The sequence below is a fragment of the Lontra canadensis genome, unplaced genomic scaffold (assembly GCF_010015895.1).
Source record: "Lontra canadensis isolate GAN:19392208 unplaced genomic scaffold, GSC_riverotter_1.0 scaffold220, whole genome shotgun sequence".
In the NCBI taxonomy this organism is placed as follows: domain Eukaryota; kingdom Metazoa; phylum Chordata; class Mammalia; order Carnivora; family Mustelidae; genus Lontra; species Lontra canadensis.
This window is the reverse complement of record NW_022631214.1, coordinates 57,917-75,623: the sequence shown is the minus strand read 5'-3', so window position 1 is coordinate 75,623 and position 17,707 is coordinate 57,917. Positions and strand designations below refer to the sequence as shown.

The 17,707-nt window shown below is 59.2% G+C and overlaps 1 protein-coding gene across 3 annotated transcripts in view; it reads left to right on the top strand.

The window, feature by feature from the left end:
* GALNT9 (polypeptide N-acetylgalactosaminyltransferase 9) overlaps positions 1-17,707 on the top strand; it is a 72,344-nt gene that overhangs the window by 9,729 nt on the left and 44,908 nt on the right. The window contains exon 2 of one of the 3 annotated variants that reach the window (XM_032849203.1): positions 12,120-12,300. The exons of 1 other annotated variant lie outside the window; for it this stretch is intronic. In XM_032849203.1, coding sequence (XP_032705094.1) covers positions 12,120-12,300 — 181 coding nt within the window. Of the gene's footprint in view, positions 1-12,119; positions 12,305-17,707 lie in introns of all 3 variants that reach the window. One more of the 3 variants, XM_032849204.1, reaches the window with a different exon arrangement.

Below are 17,707 nucleotides of genomic sequence, written 5' to 3'. Positions count from 1 at the left end.
AACAGCTCTGCGTGCAGCCCGGCTCTGAAACCAGCCTTGACTTTATTTCAGAGAAACGGCTGGCTTATGCAGGGGCTATTTTCACACCATTTCGAGCAGATTGTGGGAAATGCCTGTTAATATTCTGCGTGCTTGAGCACTCAGTGGTGGACACAGAGGCTAACACGCTTATCTTAATTGGTAGGAGGAGGCTGTTCTGGTTAGAACGCAGGCTGCGGCCACCCCGCCCCTCACCGCCCGAGTCGGGTTGCTTCCTTGCTTCCCGCTCCTTCCCCCACGAGGGGTCACAGTCCTGTCTGCAGAAGAGAGCGAGGGGTAAGCCCTTGGAGTGCCGCCCAGCTTGTGGGCGCCACTCAGTATGATGAGAGGCTGCCGCTGTCACAGCTATGCCTGCTCACCTCCAGGGCACCCACCTTCCCAGCCAACCCCAGTGAGCAACCCGGGAGTTCCTCTCCTGCTGTAGCCCACCGCGCGTGGCGCCCGGGCTTCCCCGGCCAGCTGGGGGGTGCCTCAGGGAGGGCCTTCATCCAGCTCACACTTCTTTCACAGAAAGCTGGCTCAGATACGGGGCCTTCCTCTGAGAGTTTACAGTCAGGTGGAAGGTAGTGAGTTACCAGTAGTACAGAAATTCAGAGGCGCACAGGAGGGAGAATGGGGGACATTGATGGGGTGGTCGGGGGGCTTTATGGAAGGGTAGGTGTTTGAGCTGTACAAGGAGCCGCATCTGGGTCCAAAACCCAACTGGGTGGCCTTGAGCAGATCACTTCCTCCCTCTGCCTTGGTTTCCATGTCACTGAAATGGGAAGAATGATTATCCTCCCGCATTTAGATCTTGAGGAGATTAGGTGAGAGAATGCGTATGAATGGGTCCCCTGGGTGGCATCTGCCTTCAGCTCAGGTCATGATCTTGGGGGTCCTAGGATTGAGACCTGCCTGCTCAGCAGGGATTCTGCACTGCCCTCTCCTCCACCCCTCCCCCTGCTTGTGCGCTCTCTCACTCTCAAATAATTTTTAAAAAAGATAATGCATACAAAGTGTTTAGCAAAGTGCCTGACACATAGTTGGTCTTCAGAAATGTGAGCAAAGACAAAGGAAGAAAAATAGCTGAAATTGGGTGGTATTTGGACAGGTGGATAGCATGATGCCTGACACATAACCGGTTCTTAATAAATATTTGTTCACTGGATGGGTGAAAAGATGTTTGAGTGGTGGATGAGTGGATGGGTGGGTGGATGGGTAGATGGATGGATGATGGTTGGATGGATAAGTGGGTAGATGGGTAGTTGGATGGATGGACGTGTGGGTGGATGGGTAGGTGGATGAATGGATGGGTGGGTGGGTAGATGGAAGGTAGATGGATGGGTGGATGGATGATGGTTGGATGAGTGGATGGATGGTTGAGTGGGTGGATGGATGGACGGATGGGTGGGGTGGATGGGTGGGTTCATGGATGATGATTGGATGGTTAGATGAGCGGGTGGGTAGGTAGATGGATAGATGGATGGATGGATGGATGGATGGATGGATGAGTGGATGGATGGGTGGATGGATGGATGGATGGATGGATGAGTGGATGGATGGATGGATGGATGGATGGATGGATGGGTGTGTGGATGGATGGATGAGTGGGAGGGTGGATGGCTTTGGGAGGAGATCCTGCACAGTGAGAAAAGCCAAGCATTGAGAAGGGAAACAAGTATCCTGAATGGCGGAGGATACTTGTCCAGGAGGAGGATAGAAGGACAGGAAGGCAAGTCAGATCCAGATGCTCCCATGTGCAAAGAGACTGTCAGGCGCAAGTGTGGGTCTGATGGCCTCATGTCTAGTGTGGCCCTGCCAGAAGGCTGTTCCCAGTGGGGGCAGAGACATGGAACTGTAGGCCCCACCCAGGGCTTCAGCTCCCCCTGAGAACAGGGGTGTGGGCAATGTTCTCCTTCCCAGAGCTGCAGAAGCTCAGATGAGGAGAAGAGACAGCTCGGTGTTTGAGTCCTGCAGAAATCATGGGGCCAGACTCTAGACCTTCCCCATCTCTCCTCTCCTGAGGGTCCTGGCAGTCACTGGGAGGGCAGACACCCAGCTCCAGCCTCTCTGTCCCTGACGTGGGGCCTTTGGGGTCAGAGGGCACTCAGTGGGGGCTAGCTTAGACCAGGTGTTGTTTGCTCTGTCCCCACCCCAGACAGACAGCTCTTCTGGCACAGGACTGCCCACCACTGAAGGTCCTGTGCCTGGATGGGGGCTCTGGGGAATAGGGGGCACCCCTGGGGGTGTGTGGGTCCCATGAGAGCGCCGCTGTCACCTTCACTCAGATGGGGAAGCCGACACTCACAAAGCTTAAGTATTTTAAGCACAGTCAGGACAGTGGGTGAAGGTGGGGTCACCAGCAGAGCCAGCCCAGACCCCTGCCTGGCAGCCATGGGGGCATCTGCGGCCCGGTGGGCTCAGGTCTGCGGAGGCGTGCGTGCCCATGCAGGCTCAGTCTTCCACTTCAGGCTGCAGAGCTGGTGCTGGGATGACTGACATCTCGGGGAGTGCGGGGTGTGAGCACTTGGCCTGAGAGAAGCACGAGTTCCGGGGGACAGAGGTGGACTCAAGCGACGGAGGTGTGTGCCCCCAGACTCCGCCACGGGAGCCCTCCGCGCAGTGGGATGGCATTGAGGAGGCGGGTCTCTGAGAGGCGGCGGGCTCCGACGGGCCCTCCATGCGCCCTGGGAGCGTTCCCTGCGGGCGTCGGTGGCCTCGCTGGAAGAAGAAGAGATGGATGTCCGTTTCTCGCTCTGAACGCACACACCAAGGACAGACTGTGGGGGACATGGCAAGAACTTCCAGCCAGGGAACAGGCCCAGAAATAGGCTCTGACCGGGAGGCACACCAGTGCCTTGCTGTAGACTCGCAGCCTTCAGAGCTGGGAGAAGTCAGGGCGTGCGAGCACCCCGTGTGCGTGTTTCCTACGGCAGCCTGGGCGGGCTGAGACGGGGACACTTTGTGCTTGCCCACCGTTGCCCTGGATGGAGCCCTGGGAGCAGCACCCACCGCTCTGGCTCTGTGTCCTTCAAACTGGGAGCCCACAGTTGCCTGCCCTCCAGTCACTCCTTCACGCATGCCTGCATTCTCTCCCTGCGCCTGCTCAGCGAGCACCTGCTGCGAACCAGGTCCTTGGGCTGGGGCCGCCAGTGAGGCAGGCAGTCCCGCCCCGGGGTCAGGAGGCCAGCTGAAGGAGAGGCCGGATCCTCTGTCTGCACCCGGAGGGGCTCCCGGCCAGAGCCAGCCGGACCCTCAGCTCCCTGGGGTTTGGCCCTACATCCCCACATCTGTCCCCAGAGCATGGGCCCTCGGTCTCCTCCTGTCCTTGGTATCCCCTGCATTTCCCAGGACATTCGGCAGTCAGGATCTGAGCAGAGAACCCAGCCTGGCGCAGCCAGAGCACATCTATTGTCAGAGGCTGGGGACCTGACCATGCAGCCGCAATGGGACCCAGGTGGCCGCTGAGGGACAGGACACCCAACTGTCTCTGGACCCACTCCCCAGCAATCGGGAGACCCAAACTGGAGCCAGATGGAGCAGGCCACAGGGCACGCTTACAGGGAGGCAACCAGGAAACCCATTTTGCTGGATATTTGCAGCCCCTCCTTATTTCGCCTGCTTTGGCCCCATAAATATTGCCATTACAAATGAAGATGTACCCAGCGCCTGGTGGGTCTCTGTGACAACGTATCTCACAGGCTTTGCCATGTCCTGCAAGATATTTATGGCTTCATGGTTCCAGAAGGCCGGTCCGGCTATTGACAGCTCAGTGCTAGTTCGGGTCCCCAGAGGTCCTTAACACACGCCCCAGAGATGGAATTTGCTGCAGAGCGTGGGGAAAGCAGGTATGCAGAACCGGGGGCGGAGCCGGTGCCCGCAAAGCCACGCGGGGCCTGTTGCTTTGACTTTGCAATCCCCAAAATTAATAGCAGGCGTGTTGGGTTGGCCTACATTTTTATAGAGCAAAGCAAGAGAGGGGCTGGAGCTGGCGGGTGCCCCGCTCCCTGCTCCTTCCGCCCCACCCTCCTGTGGGAAGGCAGCCGCTGAGGTGGAGGGTGCGGGAGGGCACGGCCCGGGGCCCTGGCAGGTGACCAGTGGTCTGTCCTCCACGGGCCTCGGAGTCCCCCCTGCTGGGCGATCTGAGGTGCGGGAGACCGCTGGTGTGGTCAGTGTGGGCAGCCCATCCTCTGCCTCAGCACGGGGGCCCTGGCGTGCGTGACAGGTGTGGTGGCCGTCAGGGAAGGTCAGTCCTTGGACCCGTGGTGGACAGGAGTTTTGCCTCCGCCCTTCTGGGCTCCTGGGGCCATGAGTGGGCCTTCCTGCCCCGTCCAAGGCTGCGTGCCCCACATCGGGGGCATCTGCGAACGCCACGTTCGCAGTATTTGGGACGATGCCCGCCCCTCCGAAAAAGCACTCATCTCAGATTCCCATTTTTCCTCACGTCTGTCCTTGTCATTTCTTCCCACTTGCCAGAGATGTTTATTGCTTTTTAGCAATTGGTGGTGGTGTTCATTGAAATCTGAGATTCTTGGTGGACTCTGGGGAGGCTGGTGGTCCATCAGCTGGCCTGGCCTGCGGCTGCAGGGGTGCGGAGTGGGGGTGCCGAGGGCACACTGGCCGGCCTCGCCCATGAGGCCTTCCGCTCTGCCTTTGAGGCAGCGTCTGCAGTGGGACTGTCTCCTCCCGGAACACTGGCTGACGTCACTGTGACAGATGGAATCCGTGACTCAAGGAAGCCGGGAGCCCGAGAGCCACGCTTCCTCCCGCGCTGAAAACCCTCGCAGCCACCAGTATGTGCTGGGCGCCCTGTCTGGAAGGCGTGGGTCGCAGGTGTGACGTGACTCCTCTGGGGAGGGTGGCTGGAAGGGGCCCCAGGATGGGGGGGAAGGGCACCGCAGGGACACCCCCCCCACCCCGCAGAGCCCATTTCCCTGCGTCTCTGGGAGAGGGAATTCAGGGTCTGCTCGCAGCCCCAGCACGTGGCCTGACGGCCCTGGGGTCTGTTTCCCTCAGCGGACATGCGCAAGGGCCCAGCCCCGTTTGGTTCCAGCTTCTCCCTTCCTAGTGAGTGGCCTTTGGCCTCGTGGTCACAGGGTGGCTTTCCAGCCCTGGGCACGGAGTCCTAATTCCAGGCAGGAGAAAGGGGGAGGGACTGCAGGTAAGAGGCAAAAACCCACATACACCAGCTGAGACTGTGCCTTTTAGACAAGTTTCCCAGAAATCCCACCCAGCAAACTCCACTTAAGTCTTATCGATCAGATCTTGGTGCCACGCCACCCCGGCTGCAAGGTCGGCCCAGGGAGCCGAGCGTTTCAGCTGAACTCATTTCCACTCCAAATGAACTGTGCTTCTACCAAGGAAAGGGACGGAGAGGATAGATGCTGGCCTGTCCCTTTCCTTAGAACTTCCCTCTGCTCCCCACCCCCTCCCTGCCCCAGCCCCCTCCCGCCCCCTTCCCCATCCCAGCCTCCCCTCCTCTTCCCTCTCCTCCCCTCCCTTCCCCTTCCACACTCTCCCCCGCTGCCTCTCCCATTCCCCCTCCGGTAATCCTTCCCTTCTGCCCCTTCTCACCTCTCCCCTCCCCCCACACCTTCCCCTCTGCCCCTCCCCACTCCCCCTCTTCTCCATCCCCTCCCCCTGCCCCACGAGTGCCCTCTTGGCTGCCATAACAAATGACCACAAACGGGGTGGCCTTAAACAGCAGGGATTTGTTCTCTCACAGTCTGGAGGCCAGAAGCCTGAAATCAGTGCTGGCAGGTTGACTCCTTCCCGAGGCTCGAGGCTCGGTGGGAGAATCGGTTCCAGGCGTCCCTCCAGCTTCTAGTGGCTCCTGGCAATCCTCGGTGATCCTTGGCTTGTGGACACCTGACTCCGTCTCTGTCCCCATCATCACGAGGCTTCTCCTCTGCGTGTGGCCCTCTGAGCCCCCTCTAAGTTACCAGGACACATGTCCTTGAATTTATGACCCACCAGAATCCCGGATGCTCTCATCCCAAAGTCCTTACTCTAGCTACACCGGCAAACACCCTCTTCCCAGGAGGCCACCCCACAGGTTCCAGCTTCTGGGGCCTCTATCCAAACCACCACCTCCCCATCCGTCTAAACCAGGGGCACAACCTCTCAGCCTCCAGGCAGCCGTGAGAAACAGCCTGGGGGCCGGGAGTCGACCACCTGTGCGGGTGTAGGGCCCTGTGCCCAAGCACATGCGTGCCGTTGGGCAGCGGGAACCTTCCACAGGAGCTGGGAGCTCAGGCTTGCACCTGAAATCTCTCTCGTTGGGCAGTGCCCGGAGACTTGCTCTAAGCCCCAAGGCCCTCCCAGACCCTCCACATCGGCTGCTCTTCTCTGAAACGGCCGGGCCATCAGTAGGAACAGCTGCTGGGGCGACCGCTCCGTGGGTCCACGGACGAATCCGGATCTATCCTCCTGGCTCTGAATGTGGTCACTGTGAACCACCCCTGCACCTACCTGCCTGGGGTCCTCTGCCTCTGGGAGTACAGGGCTCTGCTGCCTCCCTGCCTCCTGCTGGCACCCAGGTTTAGGGAAGCCGTTGGGGGACTGCAGGCTGTCCACAAGGTCGCTGTGCTGCTGTCAGGAGACCCGGGGCCAAGGCAGGTGGTGCAGTGGTTACACACCGCTCCAGAAGCCTGCTCCCGGCCTGGGCATGCCTGTGGGAGGCCGCACCGATGGCCTGCACTCTGCCTGGGTGCTCTGCCCTGTGCCGGGGCTGCCAGGACCCATCATTGCATGCCGACGGGCTTAAAGCAGCCCAGAGTTATTCTCTTACCATCCTGGCGCTCCGAAGCCCAAAATGGGTGTCCCTGGGCTGGAACCATGGTGTGGGCAGGGCTGGGCTCTCTGGACGCTCTGGAGTGGATCCTTCCTGCCCCTCCAGCTTTGGGGGCCCAGGCGTCCCGTCCGTACGGGCTCTGCCTTCAGATCTCACGTTCCCCTCGACCGTGTCCGTCAAACCTCCCACAGACTCTGTGCTTTAAGGGCTCCAGATGGCACGTAGGTCCCTCCTAGACGGCCCCAGACGCTCTGCATCTCAGGGTCCGTACGGTGATCCCATCTGCAAAGCCCCGATTACGGATGTCTTTGAGAGCTGTCCTGTAGCCTTCCGTGGCCTGCCACCCCGAGCAGGCAGATGGAGACCCTCTCTGTTAACTGAATATTCACAGTCGTCTGTCTTGGAAAGTCTTGGTTTTAGCCCAGGGACACCCATTAAAACGCTCTGCCGTGAGGGGGTGTCCTTCCTGCCTCTGCCTCAGCACAGCAAGATATGGTACTGAAAGTTATAAGCCATTGTAATTAACGTCCTCGATGTCAAAATGCAAAATTGGGGACCTTTCCCGGTTCCCTCTAAAATCCTTCATTGAGGTGATTTGAAGTTGAAAGCGCGTGGGTAGGAGGCTGTGTGGCCTGGGTGAGCCTGGGCGGGGAGGGGGTGGTGGTGGTGGTGGTGTCCTTCTGTGAAATGTGGGGATAAAAGCACCCGGAGCAGGTCCACGGCCCCGGGGACCAGCATAATGACCGCCAGCTGTCACGACCGGCCTGTAGCCCCCTCGTCAAGTCCCAGCGTAACAAGCAGGAGTGGTTTCTGCTTCACTGGCGCAGAAGTCGGTTCCAGAGGCTGCGATGACACGACGCATGCAGATTTCCCATTGTTCTCAAAATCCCTTCTCATTCATGGGAGTGAAGAGTCGGGGCTCTGATTCCCCCACAGGAGGGAGTGGGACATTGCAAACCATGCCGCCTCTCCCTCCCGTTCTGGAGGCCCCGGGCGCCTTTGTGATCTGGCCTGTCCCTGTGCCACCCCCAGCAGGTCAGCCTGGGGTCTCAGGACTGCCCAGACAAAGCAGGAGCTCTGGATGGCTGAAACCACAGCCACTCATTCTTCCACAGCCTGGAGGCTCCAGGAGGACAGGGCCCCAGGGGAGGGGCTCCCGCTCCTCGAGCTGCTGGAGCTCCTGGCGGCCCGGGCCGTTGCATTCCCTGGCTGGTGGCCTCCGTCCAGTCTCTGTTGGGGGTTGTCATGTGGCCATCTTCTCTTTGCCAGCGTCTGTGTCCAAAATCCCCTCTTCCTAAAAGGACCCCACCCCATTTCAGGATGACTCTGTCTTAGCTGGTGACCTCTGCAGGGACCCCATTTCCACAGGTCCTGAAGGCCAGGACCAGAGCTCGCCACCGTTCAGCCCACAGGCTTCAGAGCCTGCCTGTCCCCCATCCGGTGGCCTGATGGATGGGATGAGAGATGAGCCCCTGAGGGCGGCAGCAGGACAGGGGACATTGTGCCCCACCCCCACCCGGCACCAGGCCCAGCTGGGGAAGCCAGGACTTCGGGACGTGAGGACAAAAGGTGGTTCTGTAGGTGTCGGTGTCGACCCCGGGGACCTTGGCGGTGCTCGGGCTGTGGACCCCCAGTAACGGCCGGGCCACCTTCACTCTTTACAAGTTTCTTGTGGTTCTGTCTGTCCTTGTCACCCAGGGATCAAGCAGTCCTGCGTCTTCGGAAGGAAGTCTTTGTGAAAGAGACAGGAGCCCACAAAGAGCATCCCAGACAGGAGGGAAGATGAGGGTCCCCAGAGCCCCACGGGGAAGCGCTGATGGGCGGGACTCCACGGGTTTTTAATCAGCGGAGCTGTAAGAGAGCTGGGGCAACCTAGGGGCTCCCCTTGCCCTGGGGGATAGCCTCTTGGAGTGGCAGGAAGCCTGAGGCCGTCCCGTGGTGACGTGGTGACGAGGCGTGTTTGGACCTCAGCGCTCCCACCTGGGCCGCGCTGCTTTCCCACCTGGTCGCGTTCTTGCTGGGGTTTCGCTGTTTCGAGGTGGGTGTCAGCGAGCATGGACGCTGTGCCTTGCTGAGAACTCGCGGGCGCCACGAGTGCTTGGTTCCCACGTGAGCCACACGCCGCTGGCTAACGAGGTCGCAGAACGTGTTCAGGGAGGGGATGTTTACAGAAACATGTAAAACCAGGTGACTTGTTGGCGGGTCGATGGAAATGTGGCGACCAGGGCCTCACGGGAACCCGACCCCGTGTGTCCCCAGGAGCAACGGCTTGGTGTCTGTGGGTTCCACGCTCGGGGCTTTATAGCTCGATCCCCACCGAGGAGAATCTGGGATGTCTCTCAGAGCCGATGAGGAGCTCCAGCAGCCCCCCACCCGCCCCGGCCACTCAGGACCAGCCGTGAGCCTCCAACCAGACCAGATGCCAGTCCAGCCCTCAGCCTCTGGCTATGAGGGTCTCCAGCCCCAGGGGGCCCTGGGAACATTTGGGGCTCCCAGGGCCTTGCCATCTGTGCCTCCCTCCACGTCCGTGTTTGGGGGGCTCCCTCGTGACGGGGACATCCATCTTTCACTTTCTGTAAAAGCACCCCAAACGAGGAAACACCCATGCGCAGGCTTCACAGATTTTCTGGAACACTGGCATCGTGGGCTGCCCTGTGTCACGGGCTTCCCGCCTCCCTTCCCCTTGGACTTGGTCGGCCTCCTCCGAGCACACGGCTCTGGTCTGGGGCCTGAGGCGTGACGGCGCACGGCTGCTGGCCACGGCCCCGTGTCTGAAGCCCGAGCTATGTGAATATTGTTACTAATTATCCTTACCTCTCTGCCCTTGAAAAGTGCACCAAAAGTCAAGATCCAAGCCTAACGCCAACGAAAATGCACATAATTTGGGGGAATGAGTAGTGTCTGGAGAGCAAGCGAGGCTGCCTAGACATTCCATCGAGGGCATGCGTGTGGTCAGGCCGGGCCGCGTGGCCTCCGTGGCTTGCTCGCCCCAGGCCCGCCCCGCAGCCGGCACAGGGTCGTGAAGGTGGGCTCGCTCCTCATCTTGGAAGCAACCTCCAGCCGTGGGGAGCTGGGTCGCGGTTGTGCAGCAAAATTAGCTGTTCTAAGTGACTTTGCCAGCGGCTGACAATGTGTAAGCCACGGCGTAGCTATTTCTGTCCCTCTGGGGGTAATTCAACAGCTTATTTTTAAAATTTTTATTATTGTAAGAACACTTACCGTGCCATCTACCTTCGTGACAAAATTTTTTAAGTGTTGCTAACTAGGTGCGGTGACATACGGCAGACCTCTAGCTTACCCCTGGAGGTTCCGACGGCTCCGTAGCTGAAAGAAATCTATAAATGACAGCGACACCCGTCGAGGGGAAGGCCCGGGGGATGCTAATGTTTCCTTTAGCCCACGAGGAACTGGACAGACGCTGTCTGACGTGACATTTCCAGAAATAGAGCCGAAAGTGTTCCTTCTGAGGTCACAAAGTCACCCCTGGGATAACGGAGGATAAAGGCACAGCGGGGAAGAGTGGAGGGAGGAGGAAGGCGGGCGACTGGACCTCAGGCTCTGGGCAGCCCTGCAGGGGCGCTGTCCACCCGCGGAGAACCCCGCGTGTGGCGACAGCCAGGAAAGTCCCATCTTTCGCAGGCTGGGGCTTGCCCAGGACACCCCAACTCCTTCTTTTCGTAGCTTTGCTCACCGTTGGAGTTTCTCACATGTGTGTGTCTCACCTTTACAAGCGAAAAAGTAACGTGAAGCAGCCCCGTGAGTTCCAGGGCCTGACCCCACTCAAGCTAGGTCCTCCCTCTGCTCCAGCCCCACCATGTCGGACCCGGCTGCGGCCCACCTCACTCGGGGGAGGGAGCCCCAACCCTCAGGCCCCACAGTTTCTGGAACCCACCACAGGCCCCACCCACAGCCCCGCCCCAACCCCAACCCCGGACCCACCCCACTCCGGGGTCCCCCAGCTTCCCCTTCCCTGCTCTGCCCCCATCCTCAGGCCCCATCCCCTGGAGCTCACGCCCTAGGGCTCCTCCCATCCCCCATGCCCCCACCCCTTAGCCTCACTCGGCCCCCACCCCCACCTCCTGCCCCCACCCTCAGGCCCCCACCGCAGGTCCCACCCCACTCTGGGTCCCCCCAGCCCTGGGCTCCATCCCCCAGGTCCCCACCCCTTAGACCTCAGGTCTGAGGGCACATCTGCCTTTGGGAGGTGGCTATTTACAGACTTTCCAAAGTAGAAAATGCAGCACAGATGTTTAAAAGTAGTATCATTATATATATTTTTTTGGTATATTAAAATAAGAGGAAGTGATTTCTGTGTCATGCAATTTTTCAATTTTATATGCAATATGTGTCCTTCGGTCCTACATAAACACCAACACAGGTTTGCTGGTTTAAGACGGAATATTCCAGAAAACTGAGGTCCAGGTGCCAGGGCTCCCCTCCTGCTCCCAGACTCAGCGGGGCCCTGGCACAGGCCAATGGGAAGGTGTGTGCGGCTCCCGGACTGGGACACATGCTCTGCCAGGCTGGGCGGCTGGCCGGGGGCAGGGGCCGCCAGTCGGTGGGGTTTGTCGGGCAGCCTCGGCCTGTACAGATGCGGCCTTCTTGTTTCAGTCACGTCACAAACTTACGGGGGCGATTGGCGCAGAGAGGAGACCCTGCCCGTGCACTGGGGAGCCTGTGTGTCGGGGGCTGACCAGCCGGCCGGCCCCATCCCGCCTTTCTGCTGGTTGAAGGACAGTGTCCCGGGGCCTCACTCCCAGAACCAGCATGTCCCAGTCACCCGTCCCAGAGAGCCAGGGTGCCATCCCCGCGCACAGTGGGCACTCCAGCCCTGCTCCTCTCTGGCACATGTGACCACTCCAGGGAACGTTCCTGAACAACAAGCCCCAGGCCCGACCTTCCTAGGCAGCCCATGTGCACACATGCCTCCTCTCCTGCCTGGTCTCCCAGGTCAGCTCCATCCCTCTCTGCCCTCCGAGGCAGGGCCCCACAGTGCCAAGTCCTCTGCGTGGGGCATTCTGGGGCTCCCGGAGGACCGTGGGCACACCCGGTCAAGTCCCACTGTATGCGTGTAGTGACGTCAGAAAGACCAACAGCGTGAAGGGTCCGGGAGCGGGTGGGCAACTGCTTTGCATTCTTAAAATTAACTTATTTTTATTGAAACATTTTTTTTGAATTAATAGACTTTCCTTGAATTCCTGGAGTTGGGCCGGGGAGAAAAGTGGCAGCCCAAGGCTGGGGACGGGCTGGGGAGGGCGGGAGGGTCCGGGGACCTGCTTGACCACCCTCCTTTCCCATTTCCCACCAGGCCTCGCCAAGCCCATTGGCCTGGTGGAGGGGCCGGGGGGCCTGGGCCAGGGCGGCATGGCGGCCACGCTACACGAGGACAGCCAGGAGACAGAGAGCAAGTACGAGGAGTACGGGTACAACGCGCAGCTCAGCGACCGCATCTCCCTGGACAGGACCATCCCAGACTACAGGCCAAAAAAGTGAGTATGTGGCCTCCTCCCAGGCGCCCCCCGGCCCAGCCCCCACGCAGTGTGGGCTCCGGGAGCACGGACATGGCCGTGCACAGACACGCAGGCAGGCACCCTGGGCACAGCGTGTCCACCCTGCCCGCGCTCTGCGCTCTGGGGTCTCTGCTGTCTGTGGGTCGCAGGCATCCGGCCCACGCAGACGTGCGCAGGCCTGGGAGCCAGTGGAGATTTGCCGCCGCTCCACGCCAGGACACAGGTGAAATGTGGGGACCTCGGGGCTTACTTGCTCGCATTGCACCCCCCACCTAAAGCCGTCTGCGCTCTCCACCCTTGAGCCCCTGGCCCTCCTGCCCCCAGTCTGCCACTGGCTGTGGCCTTGCCTCGTGGTCTCTCAGGACATGGCCTCCTGTTTGAAAGCTCATTAGGTACCTTGGTGGGGATGACGTTTGAAAAAAATGCCATATTAAGTGAACGTGATTATTTGAAAAAAGTCCCTCAGGCTGGCACATGGGCCCTGGAAAGGAAAGGCAAGCTTGGCCGGGCTCCTGCTGTGGCTCTGTTTGTGGAAAGCCCTGGGGCAGGAGGGACCCTGGGGGCTAGCATGGGGGGGGTGGGGCCAAGTGGGGGGGCGGGGCCAGCCCTGGAGCAAAACCCAGCAAAGCCGCTTGGGGGGCGTTTTCAGAATGTGTTTGAGACTGTGTTTGGGGGGTGGTCCAGGGAGCTGGGTGGAAGGGCTGCACTGCCCTCCCCACCCTGCCCCAGGGAGGAGGAAGCCCGAGCAAGTGCATCGTGGGGGCGGTACAGGTGGGGCACAGTTGCAGGTGCGATGCCCCCTCCCCCAGGCCAGGCTGCGGGAACTCACTGCAGACTCCCCAGACTGAGGAGTGAGGTGTCCTGGGCCAGGTGTCCAAGTGACCATGGGTGCACGGCGTGGGCCTCCTGCGGCCTGGCCCTGGGGTTCCCTTCACCCTGTGCTTTGGGAACAGACAGCAGGAGCGGCCTGTTCCCTGGACAGCACCGTCTGCAGGTGAGAGGTCACCGTCCACCTCTCCTGTTCCTCGTGGGACTTCATCCCAGAGGAATTCCCCTTTGTCCCGGCAGACCCCGAGCACACGTGCCCCTGTGGCCTCAGCCCAGCGCCACATGAGAGAATGTGGTTTTATGTCACGGGTAGCATCAAAGCATAAGCAATGCCAGCTTTCCTTTCGCGAGATGTTGTAAAGATTCCTTTTCTGGGTAAAAAATGCAGTTCTGTATAAAACAGGCCAATTTGAAGAGACACGCTAAGTGAGTAATGCAGGTGACGCCTGGATGTGACAAAGGCACCGACACGGGCTTGAGTGGCTCGGGTTCGGGACATACCCAGTCTGTGCTCTAAGGGCGTGTGTGCGCGTGTGGGTGGGTGGTATGTGCACGTGCACGAGTGTGCATGGTGTGCACGTGTATGGTGTGTGCATGTGCGTGTGTGAGCGTGCTTGTGTGTGCACTGGGTGAGCGTGCTTGTGTGTGCGTGTGCGTGAGCGTGTGTGCTGTGTGCATGTGCATGACTGTGCGTGGCATTTTCTGAGTGCTCCCCAGGGTGCCCTCACCTCTGGAGCGTGGCCTCAGTAAGGCTCACTTAGTGGCTGGAGCTGAGTTCTTGGGCCTCTGGGTGCACAGCAGCCTCCGGAGTCCCCCCAGGACTACCCAGGCTCAGTGACTCCGCCCTGGGCAGTGCCATTTTACTCCCACTGTGCTTTGTGGAAGGACAGAATGACATCACGCAGAGGAGGGCAGAGGGCAGGGGTGGGGGTATAGGAGGCATTTTCCGGCTGCCCCTCCCCAGGCAGTCACAGAGACGGTGCGGAGACCTCCCAGCCCCGGCGAGTGACTGCTCCCATGAAGTATGACAATGGCCCTCCTGTCCAGGGTTTCGGTGGCCGACTGACCTTCGTCCCCAGCCGCCAGAGGTCAGGCTGACACTGTGGCTCGAGCTCCAGCATGGACAGCTCTGCAGCACAGACCACCCCACGTGGTAACCGATGACATTCCACGGGTTACCTGGATGCTCGTAACCAGTGACGCTCTGGTCACGCACGGTGTCCCAGACTTCTGCCGCACAGGGAGGGTATTTATGGGCAAGCCAGCCTGCTGTGTGAACCCCTTCCTGGGCACGCGGTAGTATTGACTTGGCAAGTGAGTGGCACCCACCTCCCGTAATCTCACACGGTTTAGAGCGCTGGCCCTCCCCTGTCCAGCCGTTGCCAGCCCTGGGCTGGGGCAGGGCTCTCCTGGTGGTCCTGCTGCGTCTTGAGCCATCAGAGCATAGAGCAGATGTGAGTGTGTGTCATGGATGCCATTGTTGGCTACCCTGAAATGTGGTTCTCTTTCCTTGGGCTCCAGCTCCTCATTCCCACAGGGGAACCCATGCAAACTTTCCGCTCCAGCCACAGGGCAGGTCACATGACTCAGGATTCCGGCAATTAGAGTGTTATGTCCACCAGCCACATCTACGGCTCTGTGGTGTCACGTGGTCTGGGCCAGTCTAATCAGAGTGCATGTTGCAATTACCTGAGGTCACTGGGGAAAAAAATCAGGCTTTTCAGTCAAAGTAAAACTGTAAAAATGGGAACATGGGGAGCTGCACAATCTTACTATTATGGGCAGAAAGCTTGGAGTTCCCACAGCCCACTTGTGGAACTCAAGAAAAAACCCAGTGCAGAGTGTGGCCAAGCTGGGAGGTAAGGAGGAATCAGGTTCCAGGGCCATAGTTGGAGCACCTAGCTGTTCCTGAAGCCAACATCACAATAAATTATAAATAAATGAAAACTTCTCTAGGCTCTGTAGTAAATTAGCACACATACACACATATATTTTTAAATCTTTTGCTCAAATATTTGGATTGTACGTCTGCATTTTTTAAAAAATATTTTCTTTATCTATTCGAGAGAGTTAGAGCATGAGAGAGGAGATGGTCAGAGGGGGAAGCAGACTTCCTATGGAGCTGGGATCCTGATAAGGGACTTGATACTCGGACTCCAGGATCATGACCTGAGAGAAAGGCAGTCGCTCAACCAACTGAGCCACCAGGCGCCCTATTTCTTGCTTCTTAACGGGCTCTCCCTGCTCCATCTAGCACAACCATGCACACTCCTGAGTCCTCAGAGCACTTTCCCCTGGCACCTCACTGTGCTGGCGTTTGCCTGAGGGGCAGATGTTCCTCTGGCTTTCCCTTTGAGGACCGAGGCCCACCCTCCTTCCCTCCCGTGGCAGAGGCTCCCTCTTTAGGAAGGCTCCATCTGCCAAAATAAAACCAGATGGGAATGACCAGTTTCCTCTCAGCCTCTTGTTACAGAAGAAGACATCAAGGCAAACTTTGAAAGCGCCGACATTTACAATATGCCTTAATTGATAGAGATCTGATTTACAGACCCCGATTGGAAGGGGTACAGCTCTCTGCCTCCTTGTAACAGAGAATGTGGGTTCCATTTTCTTACTTGTTTATTTATATCCATTGCTTTCCCAAAAAGAAATGGGGAGGCTTTGATGATTGTGACATGCACAGACCCCTGCCCCGTGCGCGTGTGGATGACAAACTAGAAACCAGAGAGAAACCCTCCCCAGCCCTTGCTCTCCTGCCAGGCTCCTGGGCCTGGGGTATAGTCATGTGGTGACAGCCCACGTGTGATCTTGGCTTCGAACACGGCCCCAGCCATCCCGGGGGAGACCCACACCCTGTGCAGCTCAGTGAGTGGGGTGCCTGATCGTTGCCCCGGGGCTTATTTAAGACCAGTGTGCTGCAGAGCACTGCCTACAGATCGGGTACTGACTCACTCAACCCTGTAGCGAGGCTGTGAGGACAGACAGGGCCCACATTTTGCAGATGGGAAAACCGAGGCAGGAAGAGTCAAGTACCCAGATTGGGCCCATGGGCCATGGTTTGCATGAACCCCACGTGCATTTCCCCCCAGAATCTCACCTTCTCCACATGAGCCAAACATGGAAGGGAAACTGTCTTCCAGAATGTGCTCTCTCTCCTGCCTCAAGGGCCGGGGACTCTACGTCCCTCCCCTAGATGGGAAGGGCTTTGTGGCTGGTCATCCAATAGAGGAGAGCAGAGGTGAAGTCCTGGGGCTTCCACGGCTTCCACCCTGCCCAGCCCAGCCCTGGCCTTGGCCTGTGAGCCGCCACAGAAGTAGTCTGCCTGTCCTGAAGCCGCCGTATTGGGAGGAAGCCCAGACATGCCCATTCAGAGCGTCCAGGGACAGGCCCGAGAGCACACAGGGAGGGCACAGCCAGTAGGGCCAGCAGCTGCCACCCCCATGGCCCCATCCAGCCCACCTGATGGCCACGCACTGTCGCTGGCCCAGGACCCGCAGTGGAGACCTTCCAGGAGCCACGATGGGGAATCAGGTCACGGCTGCTGTGACCAGGAGGGTCTGGGCTGGAGGTAGTCACGCCGTTGTCGGTGACAGGAGCCCGCGGGAGGAAGGCCAGGACGGGCCACTGCTGACCTCTCGGTTTGTGACGCTGGTGGCTGTTTGTGGGGGGGCCTTTGTGAGCTCAAGAGGGCCCCAGCGAACATCTCTGCATGACCAACTGAACAGACACGTAAATGCAAGTTCGTCTCTGCCCACCTTTAGCTTTCAGATTTCAACTCCCTAAACAGCCTCAGCCTTCTCAGAGCCCACCCGTCCAGTGGGAAATGGCCCCGTGCTGGATGCTGACCGGTGCGGCCACTAGGAACACACATGGGGTGTGGGCGTGCGCGTGTGTGCGTGTGTTAATGTCTGTGTGAGGCCCCTATGTTAATGAGTGTGCTCCCCTGTGTCTGTATGTGTGCACGCGTGTGTGCGTGTGTCCGTGTGCGTACCTGCCCCGACCGACGGTTCCGTCCGCTCTCAAACTACAGTTCCCACTCGCTTTCTTGCGTTAGCTAATTATTGATTCCCTCTGTCTGGAGTGGGTAGCTTTTCCGATTAAACAGCAGCTTTAATTATGCCACAAAGCACATAACATAGATCTTGATTATTAAGACCGGCCCACGGGATAATAAAAGGGAGACTGGCGGATCCAAATTAACCAGGATCGTAAACGCGAGCGGCTGAGCCCGAGCCGCCCTCCGTAATGTGCGGTAATGTGCCCCCCGCTGCCTGTTTGCAGAGTCTCCGTGCATGTTAACCGTCTGCACCACGCACAGCTTGGCTGCCGGCGCTGGTGAGTCCGATGGAATGCCTGGGCCAGGAGCGGAGCTGGGTCCAGTACCTCGTGCCGGGTCCCAGCTCCTGAGGCTCCTGGGTTTGGGGTTGGTCAGAGGAGGCAGGTGTCTCCGACAGGGAGACTGGGGAGTCGTCATGGCAGTATGCGGGGTGAGGTGGGTCTTGTCTGTAGGCGAAGGCACCTGGTTCCCTTACTGGCCAGGGAGCACGGAACTGCAGCC